Genomic DNA, 20,911 nt, shown 5'->3' with positions numbered 1-20,911 from the left:
CAAATAACTTCGACTTCTGAGGAAACTGCGACATTTTGTCTTGCTGACATACAGTAGAATATATGAACTGAGAAAAAGGGGAAAACATTTTTTTAGGATCGGTTCAAGACACTCCATGAAAAGGAAAACTGCACTGTCACCCTTCCTACACTAATCTGCGTAAGTCTTGAACTCAGTGCCTCTAAAATAAGCTTCCACTATCCAACAGGGAAGAATATTTCTGCCATCTAAGAGGGCACGGTTACATAACCATTCAAAGTTTATCATTAAAGTCCACCATCTCGGCCTCAGCTGTGTTGACCGCCCATTCAGTCGAATTCAGTCATCAGACCAAGTCAATGCTATACATGGTTGATGTTAACAAGTGGACGCCAACACGTCACTGCAGATCTCTGACAGCAGCAGAGAGCGTATTCCTACCGTACCGTATAATGCAGGTGTTTAGGATGAGGACATGAAGCCAAAATCTCTGTCCTGTGACACTAAAATAAGAAATAAACACACAAACGAATACTGCAGAGAGAGGAGAGGCCCACGACGGTGCCAACCAGTTGGCATCAGACCGTCTGTCCATCTTACCAGGCGAGCTTGAAGCCTTTCATTAGTGCAGTGCAGGCTGTCCTGATCCCACAGTGTCATCTTCCCATTTCACGGGCCACCTTTCCCAAGGCATCCCGAGCGGGATGTTAATCCGGGTCGGTTCTGGTGATCCCAAGCACGGGCGATCAGCCCGACTCAGAATGCCTCATTCAGCATGGAAGTGTCCGGCGAGCCATTCTTCCACATCCTCTGTGTGTGTGTGTGAAGCGCTCATGTGCACCTCTGAAATGCAGCAGCCTCTCTCTCCCTCTCTCTTCCTGCAGATGAGTGCATGAGTGGCTCTAGTCTCAATCCGGTGCTCACTGAGCATGCTCAGATCCTCCAGGCCACTCCCCCCCTGCTTCCTTCCTGACTCAAAGAAATTCCTGTCCGGTCTCACTGCTGCTGTGTGTGTGTGTGTGTGTGTTTGTGTGTGTGTGAGGGACTATGGGGCTGTCGACAGCTGGTCCTCTAATCCCTTAATACAGATGGACGATAAACACTGCGAGCAGAGTGTGTATAAGGATGAGAGAAATATATTGCTTTGTGTCTTGTTCTATTCCAGTCACACACACACACACACACACACCTGATATTACTGCAAATGTCTAGTCACATGCACAGACGGGTCACTGAAACATCCACAAGCTATCCAAACACATAAATGTCTGTTAAAGTGCGTTTTCAAAGTGTGCGCTGAAAAAAGGGCCACATTTGTCGGTAAAAAGCAACAGGAAGTGTTCACCGCTGACTCAAATGTTTATGGTCACTGTCTTCAAACACACTTAAGGGGGGGCTATTTTACGCATTCTGACTTATTTACACTATTAAAGAGTTGGATTATCATGCTAAACATGGCCAAATAAAATAAAATAAAAATTAGTTGGACGTACGACGGAGTATTCTTGTGCCAAATACACTCCTTCATCATTTTTCGTGTATAACCCTGTATGAGGTCATAAAGGGCGGAATTCCTTGTTTGGCCACTTCTCCCAGATGAGCGCGTGCGCACGTCGACCAGAGCAAGAGCAAGAGCACGCCCATCAACGGGCTTCGTTTGGGTTATGGGAGCCGTAGGCAGCGCTGTCATTTTGTTTTTAGACCACGAAATCAACAATGTCACTAAAGAAGTGTGTTTCTGGTTGTGAGCGAACGATAACCTTGTTCAGTTTGGTTGATTTCTTCTCCTGATCGATTGCTCCTGTCTGCCTGCTGTGTCTGTTGCTCTGTAGCTCAAGTCTGTATTTCCTTTCTTCTACTGCTAAATATAACTTACTCATCACCATACATTGTTTAAAAATTGCCTATCACGTTAAATTTGACATCGCTAGCTTTTAATCTAAATCACCATCACACGTTAGCATTTCGCTAGCCTGTTAGCTTGTTATCTCTGCACCCGGGTCTCCCTTTTTCTGAGTTCATAACTTGGATTAGTAAATTGTGTCCAGCAAACGATTGTGGTAAGTGGTAAGTTGGATTAATCAACAAACACGGTAAGTCATGTCTTCTCCTGTCATTATCACCTGCACTGCATGTCGCATGTTTAGTGTAGGCCTCTCCGCTAGCGAACAGGGCTTCACATGTGATAAATGTAAGGAGATAGTTAGGCTGACGGAGAAGATTTCAGAATTAGAAACACGCATCCATACTTTATCTGAGAGTAGTGAGGATGTAACAGTTTTAGACACTGATTTGGATGCGAATAGCTTAGTGAACTCTGTACATTCTTCGGTTCCGGCTGCAGGGCCCTCGCAGCAGGGAAACTGGGTAACAGTGAGGCAGCATAGTCGCAGACCAAAGAACCGCTTTTCCGTTCCAGTTAGAACATCAAACAGGTTCTCCCCTCTCAGTGAAGCACCCATTGAGTATCCTGTTGAAAGTGCCCTAGTCATTGGCGATTCTATTACACGGAACGTGAAGATAGAGACACCAGCCACCATAGTCACTTGTTTACCGGGAGCCAGAGCACCTGACATCAAAGCAAATTTAAAAGTGCTGGCTAAAGCTAATCGTAAATTCTCTAAGATTATTATTCACGTCGGCACTAATAATGTTTGACTTCGCCAGTCGGAGATCACCAAAATTAACATTAAAGAGGTGTGCGAACTCGCTAGTACGATGTCTGAGGCTGTTTTTTGTTCTGGACCGCTCCCTGTAAAAAGAAGTGATGAGATAGTTAGCAGACTATCATCACTCAATGGCTGGTTGTCTAAGTGGTGTCTGCAAAATAACATAGGGTTCATAGACAATTGGAAAAGTTTTTGGGGCAGACCTGACCTGTTGAAGAAGGATGGCATCCATCCCTCTTGGGGTGGTGCCGCTCTTCTCTCTAGTAATTTGGCACATAGTCTTAGAGCTCACTAGGGCCCAGGTCAGGAAGCAGACAAACTGGCTAAACCGACCGTCTGCTAGCTGTCTCATGTTACCGGAGTCAGATAAATCCCAGCACATAGAGACTCTTTCACCTAGATATTATCATATAGAGACTGTGTCTGTTCCCCGAATTAGTAAATACAAAAAAACATCAAAACCATTCAACAGTAAAAATGTAATTGACGTCCAACAAATAAACAAAAGATATAATACAGATGAACAATTGATAAAGCTTGGGTTGCTGAATATTAGATCCCTTTCCCCAAAAGCGCTTATTGTTAATGATATTATTACAGATAATAATCTAGATGTGCTCTGTTTGACAGAAACCTGGCTAAAACCTGACGACTACATTACCTTAAATGAGTCCACCCCCCAAGATTATTGTTATAAACATGAGCCGCGTCTGAAAGGTAAAGGGGGAGGGGTTGCTGTAATTTATAATAATATCTTCAGTATTACTCAGAAGTCTAGTTTCAAATATAATTCCTTCGAAGTTTTGGTGCTTTATGTAACGCTATGTAGTGTACATGATAAAACCCGTTCAACATTTGTGTTAGCTACTGTATACAGGCCACCAGGGCATAATACAGACTTTATCAAAGAATTTGCTGATTTTCTATCAGAGTTAGTACTGGCCGTAGATAAAGTACTAATTGTTGGCGATTTTAATATCCATGTAGACAACGGAAAAGACGTATTGGGATTAGCATTTAAAGACACACTAAACTCTATTGGAGTTAGGCAACACGTGTCAGGAGCCATTCATCGCCATAATCATACTTTAGACCTAATATTGTCACATTGTATAAATGTTGATACCGTTGAAATTCTGCAGCAGAGCGATGACATCTCAGATCATTACTTAGTATCATGTATACTTAATTTAGCTAAGGTTGCAAAGCCGCCCCCTCGCTTCAAAAATGGCAGGACAATCACTGCTGCTACTAAAGATTGCTTTTTAAATAATCTCCCTCATCAGTATCATCTGCTCAGCATCCCAGATAGTACAGAAGAACTCGATGTTGCAACAGAAACTATTGACTCTCTCTTTTCCAGTACTTTAGACACAGTTGCTCCTCTGCGCTTAAAGAAGATTAAAGAAAATAGTCCAACGCCGTGGTACAACGAGCACACTTAAAACAGCAGCCAGAAAAATGGAGCGCAGCTGGAAGAAAACAAAATTAGAGGTATTTCGTAATTCGTGGAAAGAGCACATGATCACATACAGAAAGGCCGTAAAAACTGCTAGATCTGCTTATTTCTCAACTCTCTTGGAAGAAAACAAACACAACCCAAGGTATTTATTCGATACAGTGGCTAAATTAACCAAAAATAAAGCTTCAACTTCTGATGATTGTAAACAGCACAGCAGTAATGACTTTATGAACTTCTTCACATGTAAGATTGATAATATTAGGAAACATTTTTTTAACCATGCAGCCGTCTACTACAGCATCACATCAGACAGAGCATTGTAGTGTCATTGAGGAAAAATTACACTCATTCACTGCTATAGGAGAAGAAGAAATGGCTAAACTCGTTAAATCATCAAAATCGACAACATGTATGCTCGACCCTATACCGACTAGGCTATTAAAAGAGATGCTACCAGAGGTCATAGATCCTCTTCTTAATATCATTAATTCATCTTTGTCATTAGGATATGTACCGAAAACTTTTAAGTTGGCTATTATTAAACCACTTATTAAAAAACCGCAACTTGATCCTACAGATTTAGTCAATTATAGACCAATCTCAAATCTACCCTTTCTGTCAAAAATACTTGAAAAGGCAGTGTCTTCACAATTATGTTCCTTTTTAGAAAGAAATGGTATCTGTGAGGATTTCCAGTCAGGATTTAGACCGTATCATAGCACTGAGACTGCTCTCATCAGAGTTACAAATGATTTACTCTTATCATCTGATCGTGGCTGTATCTCTCTATTAGTGTTACTCGATCTTAGCGCTGCATTTGATACTATCGACCACAACATTCTTTTGAATAGACTCGAAAATTATGTAGGTATTAGTGGAATTGCATTATCATGGTTTAAATCATACCTATGCGACCGTTATCAGTTTGTAGTAGTAAATGAAGATATGTCACACCGATCGCAAGTTCAGTATGGAGTACCACAAGGCTCAGTGCTAGGACCGCTACTCTTCACCCTGTACATGCTACCACTGGGAGATATCATTAGGAAGCATGGCGTTAGTTTTCATTGTTATGCTGACGATACTCAGCTCTATATTTCTTCACGCCCTGAAGAAATTTACAGATTCACAAGATTAACGGAATGCATAGCTGATATAAAACATTGGATGACAGGTAATTTCCTGCAACTCAATTCAGAAAAAACTGCATTTTTAATTATTGGACAAAAAAGCTCCACAAGTAGTAGCCTAGAATACTGTCTAACACTTGATGGCTGTTCTGTCAAGTCCTCGTCGTCAGTGAGGAACCTGGGTGTGCTCTTTGATACCAATCTTTCGTTTGAAAGCCACGTCTCTAGCATCTGTAAAACTGCTTTCTACCATCTTAAAAATATATCTAAATTACGGCACATGCTCTCAATGCAAAATGCTGAACAGTTAGTTCATGCGTTCATGACCTCAAGGCTAGATTATTGTAATGCTCTACTGGGTGGTTGCCCTGCTCGCTTAATAAATAAACTCCAGCTGGTCCAAAACGCAGCAGCTCGAGTTCTTACTAGAACCAGGAAGTATGACCATATTAGCCCAGTTCTGTCAACACTGCACTGGCTGCCTATTAAACATCGCATACATTTTAAAATCTTACTTATTACTTACAAAGCACTAAATGGTTTAGCTCCCCAATACTTGAGCGAGCTCTTAACATATTATACTCCATCACGTCTACTGCGGTCTCAAAATTCTGGCCAGTTGATAATACCGAGAATATCCAAATCAACTGCAGGCGGTCGATCCTTTTCCTATTTAGCTCCAAAACTCTGGAACAGTCTTCCTAACATTGTTCGGGTAGCAGACACACTCTGTCAGTTTAAATCTAGACTAAAAACACATCTCTTTACTGTGGCATACACATAAAACACTTTTTCAATGAAATGATTGTTAGGCTGCATTAACTAGGTCAGCCGGAACCGGGAACACTTCCCATAACACTTGATGTACTCGTTACATCATCAGAAGAATGGCATCTACGCTAATGATAGTCTCTGTTTTATCCCGAGGTTTACTGCAGTCAGCTGGATCCGGGCCGTATCCAGTTCAGATGGTGGACCTGCACCCAGAGAAGACCAACACAGGACCCTGAAGTGTCTGCAGAGACCGTGATTAGACTCCCCCTGAAACTGCGTCATCGACACGGCATCTCAATAAACCCGTCTCCGGCGTGTTGACTGAGATTGTTCGAATATTACAATTAAATAATACTTAAATCGATATGTCATCCTCAATAAACCCGTCTCCGGCGTGTTGCCTCCGATCATTCGAATATTGCACTTTAATAATTATTTAATCAACATCATCCTCAATAAACCCGTCTCCAGCATGTTGCCCCCGGTCCCTCGAATATTCTGATCTATTATGACCACTGAGCTGTAAAGCTGCCAGAATAATAATAATAATCATACGCTGTTTGTTAATTGGCCAGAGGAGAACTGGCACCCCGACTGAGCCTGGTTTCTCCCAAGGTTTATTTTTCTCCATTAGGTCACCTGATGGGGTTTTGGTTTCCTTGCCACTGTTGCCTCTGGCTTGGCGTGCTCAGTTGGGGACACTACATTTTTCAAATAAACATCGAAATAAATCTAAATAATAAACTAAATTAACCATTTAAACTAAATTACTGATCGAATTATTGATCTAAAGCCCACACTGTCGCTGTGTGATGGTTGAGATGGGCTGATGACATCAGCGTTTTTTCCGGAGTGGCTATGCGGCTGAAAAAAATTATCCTGCATTATTTTCCTGTTTAACACTGTAAAGCTGCTTTGAAACAATCTACTTTGTGAAAAGCGCTATATAAATAAAGTTGACTTGACTTGACTTGACTTCAGCTTCCCAAATAACCCAGCGTTAAGGAAACAGTGGATGCAGTTTGTTTTTCCGGAGCAGCAACAGAGTTCTGCAAGTGTGTTTGTTTGTTCCCGGACATGAGTCTAAACCGCAGGCGGTGAGTGAAACTTCATCAAATGTCTGTTTTGTTGGCAATCGGCATGTAAGTGCATATAATGTAAACAACAGGAACGTATAAGGAATTGAAAGTTATCCAGGGATAATGCGATGATGTATTGTGTTTGTGTGTGTGTGCTCATGTCTCTTTAGCCCCACCCACTGGACCCCTTCACGAGTTCGGCTATTTTCGGAAAGAATCGGTATAGTGTATCTGTCTTTTATAAATATGATAAAACTAAAGACTCTTTGGAGATATGAAGATGCAATACTACTCTATAGATATTCAAGATTAACATGAGACTGGCAGAAACTGTGTGTTATGCACCCTTTAAATACACACAACATGGCAACAATGATTTTCAAAGTAGGACATTGTGGCGAGGTTGGCGAGGGACATGGGAGGAGCGAGCGGGACCGGTGGGTGATTGAGAATGAGCACCACCTGCTGCCGTCCACCATGTTGGGGAGGAGCAGGGAGCGCAGGACTCGCTGCCGGCTGCCCTCGACAGGAGGAGCCACCGCCGGCCGCCAGGGGGAAGAGGATCGAGCCGTCCACCGAGAGTCCAGTACCATCACATGGCACCGCAAGGAAGAGCCTCTCAGCGGGCTGATGACCCAGCGGTAGTGTGTCAGGGAACCGGACCAATAGTTTTTATAATTTTTTTTCCTCTCTTCACTCTCTCGTCCGGTCGTTCTTGGGTCTCCGTCTCCTGTTCTCTCGTCTCGCCGGCCTATATCCCCGGACGCAGAGATTGGGCTGGGGGGATTGGGGGGTGGGGGTAGGCGTAGTCGTGGGGTACTCCCCGGCCTACAAGGGGTGTTGGGGGTATGTGGCGAGGTTGGCGAGGGACATGGGAGGAGCGAGCAGGACTGGTGGGTGATTGAGAATGAGAGAACCTGCGAATCACACCAATCTCTCGAGTCCTCTCATGAGGGAGCCCTGAGACATATAAGGAGGAGCGACATCAGTGGAGGACGAGAGAGGGCCAGTCCTGGAATTTTATGTTGTGTTTTGTTTATGTTTGTTTTGTACGTGGGGGGTAGGCGTAGTCGTGGGGTACTCCCCAGCCTACAAGGGGTGTTGGGGGTATGTGGCGAGGTTGGTGAGGGGCGTGGGAGGAGCGAGCGGGACCGGTGGGTGATTGAGAATGAGAAAACCTGCGAATCACACCGATCTCTCGAGTCCTCTCATGAGGGAGCCCGGAGACATATATGGAGGACTGACATCAGTGGAGGACGAGAGAGGGCCAGTCCTGGAATTTTATGTTGTGTTTTGTTTATGTTAGTTTTGTACGTAGGCGGCAGTTGTCCATGAGGGGATGCCGTCGATTATTTTATTTTGTTGATTTATTTTATTAAAGTCTTTTAAATGTTCGCCGGTTCCCACCTCCTTCTTCCCACACGAACTAACTTTACTACAGACATGTTCTTGAATCCTTGTTGGTCTCAGAATAACATTTACATCAACCAATAACATTTTAGGGATATGTGTTTGGTTTTGGGGCATGAATCGCATTCTAACTTGTCATTTTCCTCAGATTTTTGGGGTCAGGAAAGTATATACAAAGTTTACAAAAAATGACATGATGGACAAACAAAAGATGCAGAATCTGGCACGAATCCTACTTGGCAAAATCATAGTCACACATTAATGAAAATATATGAGAAGCGTTCACACAAAGCGATCTGCAGCGTCAAAATGACAGAAAGTTTCAATGAGTGTTAGTGATTTAAGGGCCACATGAGGGACAACAACTGTTATAACAAAAATACACTGTTATGCAAATGCACAGTGATGCAATACGGAAGCACATACAGTGAAGATTGCATGACTTCCAGTGATTTAATCGCTGTCAGTGTGAATGCACCTACGATGCATAATTTTCTCTTGGTTACACAACTGCTTCTCAAAAAACAAACCAAAAAAAAAAATGAATTGAATATAATATGCAAATGTGGACTAGGGGTCTGGGACACATCAGAAAGAGAGAGGCATAGAGAGAGACACTTATGGTCATATAAATATGGTCATATAATTCTCGTTTTGCATTGTTAAATCCCACAGTCTATGATCATATACAAGATCCAATAAATTCTCAGCATGAGACCACAGAGGACTGGCCAATCAGAATGAGTCATTTTAAAAGCACTGGCCAATCAGAGTGTGTACGTGCCACAGTGGTGCTGAATGGACAGCTCCATCACAGGCTCTGAATGTGAATACATGCATGATGTATAAATAAACATTTTATCTGAGTTCAGTTTGGACTTTTTAAATGTCAGTGCACCTTGGGATTCAATTGTATAATGTGGTGGAAATGTTATGACATATCCTTTCATAAATCCATATGCTGATTCTTATAAGATCTGTTTGAGATGTTTGTGCCAAAGGTGTTTGATGTCTAATTAAAGAAATTGCAAATGCAGCTCAAATATGAACAAATCTACACCATAATTTAAAGCATATCGTTTCATCTGCAGCGCTCCTAGAATTTCCCAGCGTCCAGTACTGATGTGAAATATCAGCATTGCACATGTAATGGGTTATGTCAACATGTTCCTTTGCCCTTGCTGGGTCTCTGGGGGTTTGAGTGGGGAAGAGCAGATGAGGAACTCAGACTCCAGCAGGCCTGCGGAAACTGGCCAATGAAGGCTGGAGTTTATTTCTGTGGGTCCAGTCCTGATTTGTTTAGCCCTGCGGCCCAACAGCCAGCGAGAGCTGCCACATAGCCCCGCCCCAACAGCATCGCTGAGCTCACTGCCACATGGAGGCTGACTGGAGCCACCCAATGAGAGGAGAGCGTGAGAGAGTCAGGTGATGAGGTGACTGTCAGGCTTGGTTAGTGAGCGTACTGGAGAAGTGAAGTGAGGCAGCTAATCCCTGCGTGCACAAACAAACACACACACACGCACACACACACACAACCCTGACCGGCAAAAACAACACTGATTGTTATACCACTGAAAAGAGCTCAAAGGGATCAGAAGGTATTATTCATAACTAGTTGTTGACTGTTTTTCCAAAAGAGGGAATATCAGATATAATGTTAATATGAGAGCAAAACTGTTAAATAAACACTTATTTAATACAATATTTACAATATTTAAAAAATATTATGCATCAAACAAAGCTAAAACCGTTATTAGCTGATGCTCAGGAAAAATATTGGCGTGGATTGTTGTTGGGGAAATAACTAAGAAAAGAACTATGGTAAATAACTTTGGTAAAATACTACGTGCTTATTGGCATTAAATTATATTTATTCAAAAATCCTTTAAAATCCTAAAAATGTATAATTGCAATTTTTTTTAACATTTAAAAATGTTTTTATAAACATTTTTTTTCTAATAAAAAAATTAAGTTTTGAATAAATACTAAATAAAAAATATATATTAAATAAATATTTTAAAAAATTCTAATACAAAAACATAATAAAAATAAAAATATATATTTTATTTTTTTTATTATTATTATGTTTTATTAGAATTTTTAAAATATTTATTTCATATACATTTTTATATGAAAAATCTCCTATATATATATATATATATATATATATATATATATATATATATATATATATATATATATATATATATATATATATATATATATATATATATATATATATATATATATGTAAATGTATGTATATATATATAATTAGTGCTGTCTAATCGATTAATCTTGATTAATCGGATCCAAAATAAAAGTGTGTGTTTACATAATATATGTGTGTGTACTGTTTATAATTATTATGTATATATACATACGCACACATACATGTATATATTTAAGATTTTTTAAAAATATTTAGATAATAAAATATTTATATTTATATATAATATAAATTATGTGAATATATATACAGTATATACATGCAAACATTTCTTAAATATGTACATGTCTGTGTGTGTTTTCAAATATACATAATAATTACACACATATATTATGTAAACACAAACTTTTATTTTGGATGCGATTAATTGTGATTAATCAATTTAACAGCACTAATATATATATAATAAAAAACTATTATAAAATATTTATTTTATATAATTTTTTTATTTATTATTTATTCAAAACTTTTTCAAAGTGCAATTATACATTTTTGGGATTTTAAAGGATTTTTGAATAAATATCATAAATAAGTATATTTTGAACGGGTCATTTTTATAAATTCAGCTTTTTTTATTCAGTCTTGTGGACTAACATCTTTTATTTAAAATATCATATTCAGGAAATAAAAAAAATAACATGATTTTGTATGATCCATATTCGTAAATATTATATGGATAATGAATCTATGGAGCTTTTCATGTTTTCCCTGCTGATATTCTGTCAAACAGTCTATGGTAAAATGTATAAAAGACTCCAACAGTAAGTATGCTTATGTATAACTATAAATATTATCAGATTCACTAATTATTTAATAAAAGATGAGTAGAAGTTTATGAATGAATTCTGCTTGAATTCCACAGAAATCTGTAAAGCTTTGTGTGGAATTCAGCGGCTGCAGATCCTATGCAGATCTACTGATACCTCACCGATTACTGAGATGACTTATGATGCATTCTGAGGTCTCGGGTGCTTTACTGAGATTTATACAGCAGCACTGGAGAATCCCACACAGTAAGGAGAACTCAACCGCTCGCTCATGACCTACTTTCACTGGCTCTATACGGCCCACTCTTCCTGCCAGAGAACCCTAAGGACTCTGAGAGTCAGTTTAATCTGCAAGTAAAACGCCTCAGTGCTCAGAGACAGACAGACAGATGCCCAGAGAGGATTCAGTTTCGTATGGCTGAGGAAAGAGTCCGTTTAACAGGAAGTCAGAAGTGCACATGAGCTTACTATGAGAGACGGGATTCTGTTTACAGCTCAGTGGAAAAGAAAGAGCGAGTGAGAGAGCGAGCGGTATCTGATTGGGGTGTTAGATAACATCAGTCTGCAGTTCTGTGATGAATCATCAGCTCTGGTAACAGGACACCGCTGCTGCAGGCTTCTGTTTAATCTCAGCTGAAAGACGGCCTGCACATCTTTCATAGGGATCTGGCCAATTAAATAAGAACACAAGATCAAATGAGGCAACCCGGGCATGTTGAGCACCCTGAAAAATGATTACAGGAACAAAGTCAAGCAATAATGTGCTTACACATCTTGTAACATCCTTTTGATGGCCACTATCTTGTTGAAACAAGAGCACTGAGTAAACAGTCTGAGCTTAGTTTAAAGGGGACCTATTATGCCCCTTTTTACAAATGTAATATAAGTCTCAGGCGTCCCCAGAATGTGTCTGTGAAGTTTCAGCTCAAAATACCCCACAGATCATTTCTTATACAAATGTTGTAAATGCCCATATTTGAGTTGAAGCAAAAACACGCAATTTCATGCATATATCTTTAAATGCAAATGAGCTGCTGAGCTCCGCCCCACTTTTCCACCATAACACGCCTCTTCAGCCAGGACTGAGTGGCAGAAGAGCTGCTGCATGACTGGAGTTAATAGGGGAAAACGTGAGTAAAACAAACGGTTATCAGTTTAAACTAAAGGTTGGACTCGATATAGTGTTCTTTACAACTTACCAACGATCCAGTGATCCATAGATATTGACATGCAGCCAGGAATCGTGTTTTCCTGACATTTATATGAGCCTGATTTCAATACATAAATATTTATCACTGTCAGTCATCACAATTATGAGAGTGAATCCCGCATTTATATGCGGATGGGCCTATATTGAAGCATGTATGTTGCCGCTTGTCAAGAATGGAAAACAAAAGTTTTACTTAAATTCTGAAAGGCCTATTAATTTTTTTTTTATATCGCCTAGACAGCGCGAAAAAAGCGTGTCCTTTACAATCACTAAAAGCTGTCACTCATTCCATGAATGCGATCTCTGTAATTCCAGTACAGATTTGCGCAAAACTTTTGCGATATTTTCTAAATGTCAATAAAAAACTATTGTGAAATGATAGGGTTTCCATTAGACGCTGTTGTGCATCTAAAACATGTTTCATTCCAAAAATTATGCCACGCATGTTGGTAGGTTTGTGTATATCCCAGCCACCGCACTAGTTTAGCCGCGTTTCCATTACAGATTTGCGCAAAACTTTTGCGATATTTTCTAAATGTCGATAAAAAACTATTGCGAAATGATAGCGTTTCCATTAGCCGCTGTTGTGCGTCTAAAACATTTTTCATTCCAAAAATTATGCCACGCATATTGGTAGGTTTTTGTATATACCAGCCACCGCACAATCGATTATTTTTCATCGGAGACGTAGGCGTGTTATCCAAGCATTGATGGCAAGGAAAGCACCTTACACTTGTTTGTGGGTGTTTCTCCCTCATATCTGCTTCAAGGTCTTCATGGTAATGTGGCCTTTCTTTGTTTAGAATCCAGTATTCCTGTAATTCTATTGTCTTTTATAAGTTTAATAAAGAACTCTCTCTCATCTTCTGTCCTTCTGTCCACCTCATCTGTAAAGAATGATCGACTTTTACGTACGCCAAGTGACCTGTAAATGCGTAAAAACTGTTTCCATTGCAGTTTTGTGAAAATTTCCTTTTTCGAATTGCCTGAAAAACTGCTCGGGTTATGTATATAACCCTTGTTCCCTGAGATAGGGAACGAGCACTGCATCGGAACGACACTTTGGGGATACTCCCTTAGCCCTAGCGAATCTGAAGTCAGAATGACAACTAGGCCAATCCGATTGGCGTGCATGATGACGTAACTGTGACGGCATACCTGGAAGTATAAAAGGGGATCTGGAATGTAATGTCGGCAGTAATTGCTCTGAAGCATGCGCTCCAGGCGCGCCGAGGTGTGGCGACGGGATGCAGTGCTCGTTCCCTATCTCAGGGAACAAGGGTTATATACATAACCCGAGCAGTTCCCTTTCGAGGGAACTCACACTGCATCGAACGACACTTTGGGGAACGAGTCCCCACTAGGCCACACCGAGGGTAGCGCCTGCCCTAGTGTGAAGCCGGAGACCAGGCACAGCTAGGACTGGAGCACCCTAGCACCAGGCGTCGTAGGGAGATCCAGGCTATAGAACCTGATAAAGGTGTATGGGGTAGCCCACCCGGCCGCTTCGCAGATATCCTGCAAGGGGACCCCAGAAAGCAGGGCCACCGAAGATGCCATGCCTCTGGTGGAATGAGCCCTCACGGCCACAGGTGAAGGCAAACTGCGCACCTGGTAGGCCATGGTAATTGCCTGGACAATCCAATTACTGATTGTCTGAGTAGACGCAGGCAATCCCTTCCTGGGTGAGCCAAAACACACCAAAAGTTGTTGCGATCTCCTCCACTGTGCAGACTTCGCCAAATAAACTCTTAGAGCCCTAACCGGGCAGAGTAGGGGATGTCTCCCCTCTTCCGCCGTCACGTGAGGCGGAGGATGGAATGCCTGCAGAACCAATGACCTGACCACCCTTAATGGCACCTTAGGCACGTAGCCCGGCCTAGGGTGTAAGATGGCCTTTACTCCTCCCGGGGCAAACTCCAGGCAGGTTGGCGATACCGCCAAGGCCTGGAGATCTCCCACTCTCCTGAGAGAGGTAATGGCGAGGAGAAAAACCACCTTAAGGGTCAGGTTCTTTGGTTCAGCCGACTCCAATGGCTCAAAGGGGACCTCAGCCAAGCCTTCGAGAACCACTGCCAGGTCCCAGGTTGGAACTCTGGAACGAGCCGCAGGCCTCAACCTCCGAGCCCCACGGAGGAATTGTACAACCAGCTGGTGCCTACCCAGAGACCCATCACCCATAGGAGTGTGGAAAGCCGCAATGGCAGCCACGTACACCTTGAGTGTGGACGGGGTAAGCCCTGCAGAGAAGCGATCTTGGAGGAACTCCAGCACTGAAGCCACTGGGCAGTTAACTGGGTCCACCTCACGCTCCCTGCACCAAGTGGAAAATACATTCCACTTGAGGCTGTACAGTCTCCTCGTAGACAGAGCCCTGGAACTGAGTAAGGTCTCTATCACCTCTGCCGATAGGCCAGCCTCTAGGTACCTGGTCCCCTCAGGGGCCAGACCCACAGGTTCCAAATCTCCAGGCGGGGGTAAAATATCGTACCCGCCGCCTGAGATAGGAGATCCCTCCTCAGAGGAATCTCCCACGGCTGACCTGCTAGCAGAGCTATGATATCCGAGAACCAAACTAGAGTCGGCCAACGGGGTGCTACCAGAAGTAGGCTGACCCCCTGTCGCCGAACCCTCTCCAGGACTCCCGGGTGCAGAGCAATCGGGGGAAATGCATACAGACGCAGCCTCGGCCACGTCTGAACCATGGCATCCAACCCCAGCGGGGCTGGATGCGTGAGGGAAAACCACAGTGGGCAGTGGGACGTCTCTCGAGACGCAAATAAATCCACTTCCACTGGGCCGAACCTCTTGCATATGGCCTCCACCACCTCTGGGTGGAGTCGCCACTCCCCGGGCCTCAGCCCCTGCCTCGACAGGATGTCTGCTCCCTGATTTTGGACCCCTGGGACATACATTGCCCTGATGGACAACAGTTTCCCTTGGGACCACAGGAGGATTTGATGCGCCAGTCTGCAAAGAGGGCGCGACCTCAAACCCCCCTGATGGTTGATGTACGCTACGACAGACGTATTGTCTGTCCGTACCAGGACATGTTGGCCGCGGAGGTCCGGGAAAAAGCTCCTGAGAGCTTTGTAGACCGCCATCATCTCCAGGCAATTTATGTGCCAGGAGGAATTACGGCCCTCCCACGGGCCCCTCGCAAAGCGGCCGTCCATGACCGCGCCCGAACCAGTGAGGGAGGCGTCTGTTGAAACGGATTTCCGGCAACAGGACGCTCCCAACACTGGCCCCTGGGACAGAAACCAAGGTTTCTTCCATATGACTAGGGAACGAAGGCATCTGCGCATTACCCTGATCATACGGAAAGGATTCCCTCTGGGGGAAAACCCCTTGGTTTTCAGCCACCACTGGAGGGGTCTCATGTACAGCAGGCCAAAAGGTATAACGTTGGACGCTGCTGCCATGTGCCCCAGCACTTTTTGAAAGTGGCTTACAGTGATGCTGTCGCCTAGCCTTATTCCTGAGACCATCGCCAGTATGGTCTCGACTCGCGCGGTAGACAATTGTGCCCGCGTCGTCGAGTCCCATACAACCCCTAGGAACGTTGTCCTCTGGGACAGCGTCAACACGCTCTTTTTCAACCCCGATATAATTCAGCACACAGATGCCCTGAAGTCTCAGTGGAGCCAGAGCTGCATCCATGCACTTCGTGAACGTGCGTGGGGAGAGGGCTAGGCAGAAGGGAAGCACTCGATATTGGTACGCTTCGCCCCCGAAAGTGAACCTCAGATACTTCCTCTGACATGGGAGGATGGAGATATGGAAGTATGCGTCCTTCAGATCTATCGTGACGAACCAGTCCTCGGACTGGATCTGACTCACGATCATGGGAATAGTGAGCATTTTGAATCTGAAGCTCCTCAGAGACAGATTCAAAATCCTCAGATCTATAATCGGACGCAACCCTCCATCCTTTTTGGGAACTATAAAGTACCGGCTGTAGAACCCGGACTCCCTCTCCAGCGGAGGAACGCGCTCTGTGGCTTCCTTCGCTAGCAAGGTTTTTACTTCTAGTTCCATTACCCGAACCCGCTCGGGTACCACTGTGGTCCAGTACAACCCCCTGAACCCTGGAGGAGGATGACCGAACTGCAGTCTGTAACCCTTTTCTACAGTACGCAGGGCCCATGTAGAAATATTCGGAAGGCATTTCCATGCGCCGAGATAATCTACTAAGGGAACCAGCCTCTCGAGGCTGGCGTCGGGTGTTACACGGGTCCCGTTCCCCCTGAAGCGGCTGACCAGCAGGAAGTGGTTGGGAACGGTTCTCCGTGTGCGGACGCGCGAGCTGCCCAGCCGCAGGTCTTTCCAGAGGCGGCTGGTGCAGCATGTGTTCGCGGGAAATTGATATGGCCCGAAGCGTCATGGACGGCGGCATTACCACATCGATTTCCCCAGAGCGCCGCGGAGGGAGCAACCTCGGTTGTTCCTTCGCGGGGGGGACCGCTCTTGGAAGTCCTGCCGCAGCTAGGACTTCTTCCCAGCAGCCTTCCGCGCCTGAAGAACGTTCCTCAGATGAGAGCGCCGCCTCTGTTGCCAGGCTCCCGGGGGAGGGGCTCTAGAGGCGACGCGCTCCTTTTGCACCTGCCGGTGCGAGGAGCTGGCTGACGGCTGAGGCTGCCCACTAGGGCCTTCCCAGGCTTTGAGCGGCGAGGGAGGTACTGGTGGAAGGCTGCCGACTGTTTCTTCGCCTCCTGGTGTCTGGAAACGACGGTGTTAACCGCGTTCCCAAACAACCCAGAAGGCGAGATCGGGGAGTCCAGGAGGAAGGTTTTATCCTTCTCCTTTATCCCCGACAGATTCAGCCAGAGATGTCTCTCCACTGTCACCATGGAAGCCATGGAGCGGCCAATAGCGCGGGCCGTCTCCCTGGTGACGCGGAGAGACAAATCTGCAGCCTTCCGGAGCTCCAGCACATCCTCCGGAGAGGGACTCTCGCCCTTATCTAGCTCTTTTAGGAGATCGGCCTGGTAGGCCTGCAAGATAGAAAGAGTGTGCAGGGAAATGGAAGCTTCAGCTTAAGTTCTGCCAGGAAGACTTAATCACTTCGTCACTTATTAACTTCATCTCTATCCAATCACGTCTTCATATTTTCTGTATAAAGGTCGTACTTACACATGTTTGAGTTCGCAGATGCCGATGCGACAACAACCTCCACCCTCCCCACCACCACCAGGATGGTTCCGTCCATACCTCAAAAGGGGGGTCGGCTGCGCCCCTGCCTTCATCTTCAGGCAGGGATATGCTGATCCGCTACCCTCGGATTACTAACTATGGACGGGGCCTATGCCAAAACTTTATTATGCTTGCTGGGCTGTTAATAAATGTATGCTTCATTCATCATCCTATCTCTGAGTCTTTCTGGTAGAACTACCAGCCCGTCCAGCCACCATATAAGCCTTGCCCACCAATGATGAGGTGTCCCGACAGGGTTTGGTGGGCAAAACCGGAGCTTTGAGGGACGATGCAGCGTCGGATGAAAGGTAGCTCGCGAGAGCCTCCTCCACCAGAGGCATCGCCCCATAGCCCGCCTCGCGTGCCCCCAGAACATTGGAATAGTCCAATACTGGAGGATTTGAAACACGCGAGGAATAGGGCTTCCTCCAAGATGAAGAAAGGCAAGCCCTGGCGAGGTGTTTGGACCCGGTGCGAGAGGAACCGGTCATCCAGCCTACTGGGTGGCTGAATTTCCGGAGCCTCTTCGATCTTTAATTTGGCCACAACCTGGGTCAACACCTCGACCAGCTCCTCTTGGGCGGGTGGATGAAGCGATGAAACAATTCCTGCTTCACCACCCGCCTCGATGCCCACTTCCTCCGGCTCCTCGGAACCGGAGAGAATGAACATCGGACCTCCCACCCCAGGGGAAGAAGCCGCAGAGTGGGCTTCCACACGGGGAGGAAGATCCTCGGAACTGTCAGATGAAAATCGGGAAAGTGCCGCAGCAGTCCCGAATCCCTCTGAGAAGTCCCGCTGTGAACCCCATGATCTGCGACGCCGAGCCGCCTCAGCGACCGCGGGTCCAGAACCATGGGGCTCACGAGGCTGGCCGGCCTCATCAAACACGGCCAGCCGAGAGCGGAGCACTCTGAGCGTCAGCTTCTCACAGTGATCACAAGCGGCTCCCTCGAGAGCCGCTCGAGCATGCTGAACGCCCAGCCAGTGCACACACAGCAGGTGTGTATCTGAGCCTGACATGTAGCGAGGGCAAGGATGCACACACTGCTTAAACTCTCTTATTTTTTCACTCTCCATTTCTTTCACACACTTTCACTCTGACAATACAACAATAAATAGACAGACAATATTGTGACACAGAGCGCTATGCTGAAGAGCATTAACTGCCGACATTACGTTCCAGATCCCCTTTTATACTTCCGGGTATGCCGTCACAGTTACGTCATCACGCACGCCAATCGGATTGGCCTAGTTGTCATTCTGACTTCAGATTTGCTAGTACTAAGGGGGTATCCCCAAAGTGTTGTTCCGATGCAGTGCGAGTTCCCTCGAAAGGGAACTACCTCGTGCAAGCATAAAAACGTTTTTGCGATATGGGAAATTGACGCTTTTCTATTGGGTGAAGGGTAATGGAAATGCGGCTACTGTCACTTTTTGCCCAGCTATCCAATCACAGTGGATGAGAGGTGTGACAAACACCGCACAGACCAACCGTCTCATGAACCCACATAGGGTCCATCCTGTCTTTCTATGTGGTTCAGCCATCTCTTCATCTAAAACGAGGGCCAGAGCGAGTACTTTACATTGTGCTGACATTTTTATATTTGGAAACAAAATATCTGAGGAATCAGATACTAGTAACTCTTCCTCAGATATTCCATATTAATGCAACCAAAGCCTCAAAACTGAAAGAAAGAAAAAAGAAAACTGCACCACCAAAGGGCACTAAAGCACCCACAGCTTGGCGTTTTCAAAAGAGCATCTGCCATATTCAGCTTGCTAAAAACACACTTTGGTGAACACCTTTCCTAACCGTTCATATACAGCATGTACAATTTATCCACAATGTACTTGGACACTGAAGACACAAGTTAATATGGCTGAATGTCGTTGCATTAGATACAAAATGCCAAACCAATAGTGCGAACAAAAGATGCATGAGCTTTTCTCAGCCTTTTTAGCAATGACTGCCAGTGATATCTAGAGGAAGTCACTTCAGCTATGCCTGTGTGAACACTCGTGCCCTACAAAGTCACCACAGGTTAACAGTTAACTATGCACTTATTTGTGTTCATTTTGAAGCATAACTATAGTTTAAAAATGTCAGTCCTAACAAACTTCTTTTCGTAAAATGGCCTTAAAAGTGTGCTTGTGTGATCTTTTATTAAATGTCAGTTGGTTTAATATCTAGTTATCTAATGCAACGACATTCATTCAGATATTATAAAAGTATGGCATCCAAATACTTTTTGTGGGCCCGGTATCTTGAAACATTGACATTGTTAGGAAATATGAAACGTTAAATATAGCAAGAATTTTTTGGGTGGGGAGAAAGCAGTGAATAATGTATGCTTCCTGTTATAGGCTCACTGCACTTTTCTTTTGCAGAGTAAGCATCTCCTAACAAACTATAGCAAAAGGGCAACTCAGAATGTTGCTGATCATGTCAAAACAAAAACCCTGTCCAATGTACAAGGTCTACAAGGCGATTTCTTTGTTAATAAGTCTGCTTTGAACATCTGCTAATTAAAAAGAACTGGCACACTAGCGCATACACACACACACACACACACACACACACACACACACACACACACACACACACACACACACACACACACACACACACACACACACACACACACACACACACACACACACACACACACACACACATAATCTGCATTCATCAAAGCTTTGTGCCTAAAGAGAAACAGATCTAGTTAGTCTAGTTACTGTGACAGGGACACAATGACCCTGAGCTCATGTCGACCAGAAGAACATGACATGACTCTTTCACTGTCTCATCTTCTCACTTAAGTGTGTGTGAGAGAGAGAAATATGTTCTTTCTGTTTGGCATCAATTTGTTAAAGAGAAGGTTCACTCAAAGATGAATGTTCTGTCATCATTTACTCATTCTCATGCTGTTCCAAAAAAATAAATAAAATAAAGTCAAGACAAGGGCTGTCGAGCTCCAAAATGCCAAAATAGCGCAATAAAA

General features: G+C 44.2%; 1 protein-coding gene across 4 annotated transcripts in view; it reads right to left on the bottom strand.

Moving 5' to 3' along the window:
• The window catches only part of gramd1ba (GRAM domain containing 1Ba), a 108,156-nt gene that overhangs the window by 62,578 nt on the left and 24,667 nt on the right, over positions 1-20,911 (bottom strand). Inside the window, exon 1 of one of the 4 annotated variants that reach the window (XM_079805283.1) lies at positions 580-883. The exons of 2 other annotated variants lie outside the window; for them this stretch is intronic. In XM_079805283.1, the coding sequence (XP_079661409.1) occupies positions 580-602 (23 nt within the window). In that variant the 5' untranslated portion in view covers positions 603-883. Of the gene's footprint in view, positions 1-579; positions 884-20,911 lie in introns of those variants that run through there. One more of the 4 variants, XM_079805282.1, reaches the window with a different exon arrangement.

The sequence above is a fragment of the Gobio gobio genome, assembly GCF_949357685.1.
Source record: "Gobio gobio genome assembly, chromosome: 22".
Taxonomy (NCBI): Eukaryota; Metazoa; Chordata; class Actinopteri; order Cypriniformes; family Gobionidae; genus Gobio; species Gobio gobio.
This window is presented reverse-complemented; position numbering and strand designations above follow the sequence as displayed.